Source organism: Plectropomus leopardus, chromosome 20 (assembly GCF_026936395.1).
Source record: "Plectropomus leopardus strain MGB_pleo_1.0 chromosome 20, ASM2693639v1, whole genome shotgun sequence".
Taxonomy (NCBI): domain Eukaryota; kingdom Metazoa; phylum Chordata; class Actinopteri; order Perciformes; family Serranidae; genus Plectropomus; species Plectropomus leopardus.
This window is the reverse complement of record NC_142195.1, coordinates 25,255,017-25,264,277: the sequence shown is the minus strand read 5'-3', so window position 1 is coordinate 25,264,277 and position 9,261 is coordinate 25,255,017. Positions and strand designations below refer to the sequence as shown.

The 9,261-nt window shown below is 39.4% G+C and overlaps 1 protein-coding gene across 4 annotated transcripts in view; it reads left to right on the top strand.

Annotated features, from left to right (window-relative positions):
- The first annotated feature begins 467 nt into the window (after window positions 1-467).
- tjp2a (tight junction protein 2a (zona occludens 2)) overlaps window positions 468-9,261 on the top strand; it is a 37,135-nt gene continuing 28,341 nt past the window's right edge. The window contains exon 1 of one of the 4 annotated variants that reach the window (XM_088070914.1): window positions 468-651. Coding sequence is in view for 3 of the 4 variants with exons in the window: in XM_088070909.1 (XP_087927035.1) it covers window positions 7,742-7,848 (107 nt within the window). In the remaining variant the exon portion in view is untranslated. Of the gene's footprint in view, window positions 652-7,353; window positions 7,849-9,261 lie in introns of those variants that run through there. The other 3 variants (XM_088070909.1, XM_088070907.1, XM_088070908.1) reach the window with 3 other exon arrangements.

Sequence of the window (9,261 nt, the reverse complement as noted above, 5' to 3'; positions counted from 1 at the left end):
AATATTGTTATATTATTATTATTATTATTATTATTATTATTATTATTATTATTATTATTATTATCATCATCATCATTATTATTATTATTATTATCATCATCATCATTATTATTATTATTAGTTTTAGGCCACACCAAAAATAGCTATTCGTTCATTACTGGGGGATAATAATAGATGTCCCAACAGCCTCAGATGAAAAACAGTTGACCTTTGTGGTTAATTTGGTGATAGAGAAGACCTACATACCTTTATTTACCTTTACTGCTCAGCTATAGATTTTTTATTTTTATTTTTTTTTTTAGTTGTCTCTTATATGCTGATAGTAAACTGAGTCACTGTGTCACTTTCAGGTTACAGGATGAGTGACTCAGGGTGATGTCACATCCTGCCGCACCCACTGGGAGTCACGTGTTGAAACTACAGTTGAGCTGCAGCCCTGCAGACAGCACACACCTGCAGCCTCTAAGACACGCCCACATACCTGCGAGAACCAGGAAATGACATGATCCAGGCCAGTCGAAACCGGAACACACACACTTTTGTGTCCAGTTGAAACCCTCATCGTCTTCTGCATCTGTTATTTCCATCTTTTCTGTTGGGATTAATCTGCTTTGACCTCATAAAAACCGGAAGCAGACGGAGGTTCACCTGGTGAGTAGATGGCGGACTCTTCGCCCTGAAAGTCGACATGTTTTCACCGCGTCTGGTCGCGCGCACTGCCATATTAGGGCATTGTACTGGTGCAGACTGGTGTCATATGGGTTTATTACGACGAGTTTAAGTAATAAACAGTTTTTTAAACTTGCACTTAAAGAAAGCAGGTTGTTATTTCAGTGTTATTTGATGCGGCAGATGTGTGTTTAGGCCTCTGTGTTGCTGTTTTGTGTGTGTGTGTGTGTGTGTGTGTGTGTGTGTCCTCTGTATTCATGCATGCATTGTGTAAATACACAAGAGGCACAAAGTGGGGCTGGGTTAGCTTTGTGCTGCTGTTTGAACGCTTTGTGTATTCAGTGTGTGTTGTTAACGGTTGGCAGGCAGCATATTTGGCGGAAAAAATACTTTACAGAGGTACTTTTAGTACCCCAAAAGAACTACAGGCGCGTTTTTACGCGCCAAAATTTCCAGTTTTTAAGATTTTATTTTTAGTCTTTTAGTCTTTCTCTGACAGCAGGAGTTACTGGTAGTTGTCAGTGGTGGATTATGGATTATGGATTATGTCAGTGGCACGATATGCAAAAGACCCCACCACCTCTTAAAGGACACACAGACATGGTGGTTTTGCCTCTTTTTTGACGTTTTGCATCTTATTGAGGTCATTTTGTGTCTTCTTTTAGTTGTTTTGTGTCCTTTTGTAGTTCTTTTGCATCTCCTTACACTTCATTTGCATTTCATCAAGATCATTTTGTGTCTTTTAGTTGTTTTGTGTCTTTTTGTAGTTATTTTGCATCTCCTTGCAGTTTATTTGATCTCATTGAGGTCATTTGTGTCTTCTTTTAGTTGTTTTGTGTCTTTTTGTAGTTATTTTGTGTCTCCTTGCAGTTCCTTTCCATCTCTTGGTGTTCATTTTGAGTCTTTTGTGTTTTTTTGTTACACTAATTTGAATGACATTTTGCAGAAGGGGCCTCTGACACTCATTACACCCTTATGCCTGTTTTGTAATCCATCTATGGTGGTAGTTATACTAAGCTAAAAATGCACACACACATTTGTTTTTATAAATTATTAACAATATTTGGGGAAGCAATTGGTAAAGAAGGATCCTTACTTAATTTAATGAAGTAGTGAAATAGGCCAGTGTCATGATAAAAGCATTTGTTTAGTTTAAAGGCTAATTTTGGCTCCTGAGTAAAAGTTAAAGAAATCATACAGTTAATTGTAGTTTAAGCTATTATTTATTGTCATTACATGACAAACACTTGCCAAACAGAGGAACATTTGAGGCAGATCCAAAACATTTAGAATCAATGAAGTTAAGTCTTTTCCTGGTTTTAAAAGCTGCATTACAGTAAAGCGATGCAAATTTCGGAGCTTCCCAGACTATTCTAGATGTTCTATTATTTGCCTTTACCCACTTAGTCATTAAATCCACATGACTGAAGATTGCTTATCAAAAATCTCATTGTGTAAATATTTTGTAAAACCATCTTAGGCAACCCTGCGATAATATTGCAGCATCGATTTGGGGGTATTCGGTCAAAAATATTGTGATATTTGATTTTCTCTTAATGGCCGAGGCCTAAACAGAATAAAATCTGGTGTAAACTGTAATTTAATAAATTTAGTGGGTTGTTGATTTGGTGGTTCGGCTCCTACGTTGGAATGGAAGTTTTACTGTCATTGGCAGTGAATGGGTTAGGGATGTATAGTGCCTTTGTCCTGCCGTTTTCCTTGCTGACACTGACCCTGAATCAGCTTTGAATAAGTCCTTATGCATGATTGCAGAATGTAAACTGAAAACATGTCTTCAGTGGTAGTTAGAGCTCTGTAGTGGCTTTCAAAAGGGAGGAACAGACTTGCAATAAGTGTTCTCTCATTCCTTAATTTACATTGTGCATTTTAAAAAAAGAAAAGGCTTTGGCAAAGAGAACAGGCTTTTGTTTCATGCAAAACTGTAACACATTTTTTTTTTTTTTTTGCTTCTCCGGGTCACTGCATGCACCCTGATGATCCAGATTATACCTGTGAAGAGCACGTGCACTGACGGACTCTCTTTCCTCTGCCCATCAGTCTCTTTCCCTCCCTCCCTACGCACTCTCATCACAGATTTGTGAGTGGCATGTGTCCCTCCATCTGGCTCGCACATGCATTGCATATGGAAGTTGCATAATGGCCTTGGGCTTTAGTAATGCAGCACTACAGCGCTACTCCAACATGTGGGGAAGTGTCAAGGGCCAGAGAAACAAACTGCTTATGTAAAAGTATTAAGACGGCCGCACAGCTCCAGCTACATTTGCACACTTCGTGGGAAAAGATGAAAAAAAAGAAGGAATTCTCATTAAATAGTGAAAACATGCAGTGACAAAGGAATTAGGCGGAAGACTGAATACTCTCCCTCTTCTTTCATTATTTAAATGTGAAGCTTTTAAAAGTAGTAAAAGCCCCAACCTGCAGCTGCACATTAGTTATATTTCTTTGAGTAGAGTGGACAGAGAAAAATACTGATTTCAACTATAAAGTTTTACAATTGAAAATATACCCCTTATCTAATACTCTAAATGTAATTTCCATATGTAAATATTTCTAGATACTATTTTTTATGCCTCCAAACCTGCAAGATTAGGTATTCTGGTTGTTCATTCGTCTTGTTCTTGTAAACGCAATATCTCAAGAATGCCCTGAAACACCCACTTGGCCTCAACAATGAGCTGATTTGATTTTTATGGTCAGAGCTCAAGGTCTCTGTGACCTAATTTTTCTCATTTTTGTAAACGTGTTATCTCAAGAATTTGGCACAAATGTTCACTTGGACTCAATATGAACTGATTAGATTTTGATAGTCAAAGGTCAAGGCCATGGTGACCTTGCATCTGTCTCATTCTCATAAACCCAATATATCACAAACTGTGAGGGCAAATCTTCACAAAACATGTTTTTGGCCATAACTCAAGAATTCCTATGCTATGACAAAATTTCACACAATGTGTCATAGGATATAATGATAAAGTGATGACATTTTGTATCCAAGAGATTGAAAGTCAACTGTGAGGTAGTAATTTTAGTTTTAAACATTGGCCTGAACTTTGCTTTTGAAACTAGAAAAAGCCACTTTATTAAAAATCTAGTTGTATATCTGTTATGTATAGGTGTACATGCAAGGGTAAAAATGGAGATCACAGCAAAGTTTCAAAAGAACAAGCAGGTTCATTTTGTAGTTATGAAACTGCAGCAGCAGAAGAGCAGAAAAAAAAGCCAACAAGACTTAACATGTTTTTCAAATCTTGGAGATGACTGCGAGTCACCATCGTGCAAATCCACTGAGATGGGCACTGCTGCAGAAGTTGTGAATATTTGTGATTGTGCATGAAAACATTCAGTGGAGGATTAAAAGGAAGATACTGTGAATAAATGTGCGGTGGAATGATGGTTTGATTTTCATTGGGCTTGTTGTTGTCGTGAGTGCAGATTGAAGCAGATGGCTGTGCTTATTTGGTAGCTGAAAACAATTCTGGCTGTGTTCTAATGAAGACTATTATCGCCTTATAAAGTTGTTATGGTGAATGAGTTGGCAAACAGCTGGACTAATTTTTTAGGTTCGGGGAAAGGTATCAAGTGTTTTCCAGTCAAAAGGCTCAAGTCCTAGTAAAGCAACGAGTCATTGGTGTTAAAGTGCAAGCTGAGGTGCAAGTTGTGTTTGCTTTTTGTCAGGCCAAGTCTGAAGGCATCAAATTTGTGACTCAAGTTGTGTGAATTGAGTCTATTTCATTGCTTATAATTAGAAATTTAGCCTTTCTCAGTAGTACATTATGTGACAAGGTTTATGTGTTTATTATGCCTTTTATAAGTATCTGATATTATTTTTTATGATTTAATAACTTTCTATATTCATGCTTTATTTATGTATTTATTTATTTTAGTGAGATATTCTTGTTTTGGGCTGGAAAACCAAAAAAACAAGTGAGAGAAACAGCAGAGCCAGCTGCTGATTAAACACAATGATGACCCCTGTATATGCCAAAGAAGCGTGGTTAATGAAAACAACATTTCTGAAACGTCACAGGTCTTATACAAGTTATGTATTTCTGACAGCTTGTGTCTTTTTGCACCTTTGTGTCCGTGTTTATGATTTTGGCATTTGTATCCACCCACATATACATACACATTTTCCTGTGCCTAAAATCTGGGCTGGATGAGTGTTCTCTGCGAGATTACTGTAAGGTGTTGGATTATGATAAAGCCGCCTGTGAATGTCATGCTGCTGCGTGAATACTGCACAGTTTAATGATTTGGTTTCTGTGCTTTCAGCCCAGACGAGGCTCTTAATCTGGGCTCCTCTGACAAAGAAGACAAACACGGTGAACTTAAAAAACCTCTCTCCTCTCCTCCTTTCTCCTCTTCCTTTGTGCTGTTGTTGCCCAACCTTTTTAAAAATAGACGCTTGTTATTTTTGCGCCCCCACCCCCCACCCTGCGGTTCTCCTGGTGTTTTTGGAGTTCGGAGGGATTTCTGCTGCTCAGTGAAATCTGCAGCAGCTCTCATGGCACGACCATCCACAGCCGTAATCCAGACGTCCAAGCTGCTGGAATATAAATCCTGTCCGGAGTTTGCATTGGTTGGCAGCTCATCAAGAGGCCAGAGAGATTATTTATTTATTTCCAACCACTCAGGACATGGCGGCCTGCTGTCAGCTGGTGACTCGGGGATGACAAGATGTAGACATTTAATCTGAGCGGTGGAGTGGCGTGCACGCTGAGGGTTTGGGCTAGAAACCGTTATCAGGCTGCAAACCAAGATCTGACAGTGTGCAAGTGAGGTCAGATTTGATTTGGAGATGTCTTCTTGTCAGACCTCATGTTTTGAAGGCTGTTTCCTGAAAATTGTCATGTGTCCTGTTTCTGGGTAATAAGACCAAACAATGCACCTAAAATACAATGCAGCATTGCAACAGAGCTGAGCCAGGTTTAGCTTTTCCCAGGCCACAACCTCTGCACCCTGCTGCTTCAGTGGCCTCATCAAAGTGAACTTGTTTGCCACAGTTATTTATTTATTTATATGTATTTTTAACTAATTTAAGGTAACTTTCTTGTACTTTTTCACTTTTTTTGGTTAATTTTTGGGTCATTTCTTCTTTTGTTGTCGTCCACCTGACATTTTTCATTTTTTGCAAGTGCGTGTATTATCTCAAGGCTGTTCTACATTTTAAAGATGTAATTTAGGGGGTTTGGTCCACGTCGACTTGCTAAATCAGAAAACTTTCTGTTGCTGCTGTTACACAGGTTCGACCCAGGACTGCCGCTGGCCACCAGCTGTTCCATTGGCGCAGGAATTTGCTCTGGCTGAATCTGATTTGGGGACTAATGGGTGCGCTAGCGTTAATTCTTGTCTCATTTGCAGTCTGATAAACAGTAAAGTATTCAAATTCAGTGCCCCATATCGCTGTTCTCCAATCACTGTAGCTGTCATGTTTTGCAGGATCCACATGAGTGTGCCGGAAACACTGTTTTATATAAAAGATAAAGAATTTGGATAGAAATGGTTCAGTTTTGATAACTATATTAGACAAGCTTGGTCTGAGTAATACACGTGTACACATGAAAAACAAAATCCTCTTCTGTAGTTATAAGGAAGTATGTTTGTGGATATTTTGGTTAGGCATATTAAAATTTTATTGATGCCAATGCCATTATTGATTCTGCTTATTGATCTGATTCTTAATCGTTCCCTTATTGATTGTTTTCAGCAGCGTATACACAAGTTTGACGTTATTGTTTTGCAATGTGCAACTGTCAGTAAGACATGTTGGCATCAATCAAATGAATTTATTAGCTCAGAGGCGTACAATTATGATTCCCATTGGCAACCCATTCTCAGCTGGAACCGGATATAGATTCTCATCCCTATTTAACTTTTTTTTCCTTTAAATATGATTGTGCATTTGATTATTTGTATGTGGATAACGATTCGATCGATTGATAACAATTATTCTTAAACAGTGTAGACAAAAAATAATATGTATATAACATATGTATAAAAAGATAAGTCTGGAAATTTTATATATTTTTTATTTTCAACAAATCGCATGAAAAGACATTTTTCAATCTATTTCGACTTAATCACCCATATTTAAATACTCACTAGAGCACCAAATGTGTATTAATGTGCAGCTGAAAATAGTTCCTAACAAATGTGATGGCATCACAAAAGGGTTTGAAACACCAAAATTGATATTTAGTCTGACAACAAGAAAGAATAAATAGTGTTGACCTTTGATTTTTGCAATTGAAAGACGAAATCCTTCATTCAGAATGCACCAAAACAGCTAGAGAAAGTACTGAGAGCAGACTTCAAAGGGAAGCGTGCATAAAATCAGCGCATTGCACCGAAAACGTGTTTTGTACTCACAAGTCTGTCCCTGTGCACGCTCAAATCTTGAAGTGCAGATTGATTACAGCTTAAATGTGTTTGGTAGTAGCTGTGTCATTAATAAACCTCCGTAAGGGGTGAGCTCTGGTTCAGGGGTGTGTGAGGATGTCAGGGTGAAGTGGATGGGTCTGTTCGGGTGTAAATGGCGAGAAGACTAAGCCTGGATGGGGGATTATAGGGGAAGGGGGCGGGGAGCATGCATGATCTGTCAGGGCTTAGTACCACAATTATCCCGGCGGCTGCAGCGGCTGCAGCAGCAGCAGCAGCAGCAGCGGTGGTGGCAGAGGCTGCGTTTTCATTAGTGTAATGTCCAGAGAAGCTCCAGAATTATGTAAGAGTGACGTGCTGTCATCCTCTCTCGGCCGGCCCACCGCCTGGCAGGAGCGTGGCCGTTTGTTTTCCTTTTATCCTCCCTTGCTCAGAAAAGCCAAAAGGACATCTGTCGGAGTCAGTGGTTGGGGACAGGAGTTGTAGTAGCTCCGGCTCGGGGGACCTTGCCGATTTGGGTGCTGAAGCTGTGGCTGGTTTTCATGAGAGTTTGTAGTCTAGAAGATGCAGATAGAGATGCTGAATCAGCCTCTTGTTAGAGGATGAGCGATGGAAGCGTAGGAGCACTCAGAGCAGTTTGGTGTTTGTGATGCTGTTAGAGAAGAATTAGAAGATGAAGTTTAAGAAGTTTATCACCATCATGCAGGCGGCCATAGGGATCGTACCCCTCAACAAACGGGAGCTTCTGCCACCCGGAAGGAAACTGTGGAGACCCCCGGGGTGAGTTAGATCACTGTGTGCGTGTTTTATTACCTTTCACATGCATGGAGAGCCTGTGCATTACAGCACTGAAGTGCATCTTGTAACATCTGCTGCAGCTGGTTACTTCAAACAGATCTTTAAATCCTGATAATGCTTTAGAGATACGGGTGCCTTTAAGTGCTGAGTTCAGGGAAGCAACAGATGGATTTAGAAAACATGATTCATTCTAGTGGTTTTTGGTCATGCAGGTAGTTTTGGCTTTTGATGTGCAGGCTTTTAGTCGCTGACAGTTTTGTTTATGTTCCTTGCAGCTTTGAAAAATCACATCAGTGTGTCTTTCCAGAAACTCTGTCATTCTAGATACTCCACAGCAGTAGAGGAAGACATCTCAGATAGAGATGCTCTCCATCTTCTGGTTCCTCTGGTCTCTATCTCAGATAGAGACACTTTAATTTAAACTATTGTACCAGTCATAGTTTTAACTGCTTGAATAGGTTGCTGTATGAAAAATGGTCTTTTCTTCTGCACAGTGATTCGGTTGGCGGGTGGAGTTTGGTGGAGATACCAAACTGAACCTACAAGTCTGTGCTTAACGTGCACACGTCTGCAGGTTTTGTCATGCAGAGGCAATTCAATTTCTTCACTCTTAAAATTAATCTAAGTATTCTCTGACTGTATCCAGTCAGACCGTCTGAATGCAGCAGAAACCTCACGTCTGACTCGCTGCCATGACGTTGGGCAACGAAAAGTAGTTTGAGCCACATGTTCGGGCATGTTGGTGATCGGGTCAGAGACGCTGCTCTTGAAGTGAGACTGCAGATTATCGTATTAAAGTCGGTAGTATCAGTGTGAGCCGGGTCTACTCAGAGCTATACACGCGTGGCTTATTTCTGGGAAACGTGGCATTTTATTCTCTATTTATAGCTCTACTTTCTCTCATCTGGTCCTGTGGTCTTTGAAATATTTAGATTATAATTCCTCAGCAATTAAGGATTTAGTTGTCGTTCTGACTGGTGCAAAAAGGAGGTAGTTGTAATCTTAATAACTTCTCTGCATTTTTAGTCACACTAGAGATAAAGCTATGGATGAACATATTTTTCAGTTGGCCGCTTTGTTCTAGAGTGAAATATCTCCACCAGATTAACTCTTTGAAACCTGGATCAGTATCAGATTTCTTGTGCTGCGCTCAGATGCCTTTTACAAGCATTCAGACCTTTGAAATGTGAGCAAATTGGTGTGATTTCTTTCAGAAACATGGGAAAAAATGCAATCAGCACATTGGCATGAAATGCCCTGCAAATTGCAAAAATATAGTAAAAGGTTACAAGTAAATATATATTTACTATATTTATATATTTAAAATTAGGTTATAAGTTGAAATATTTATTATTATTAATTATTATTTTTAGCAGGTCATTCCCTATTTCCTGC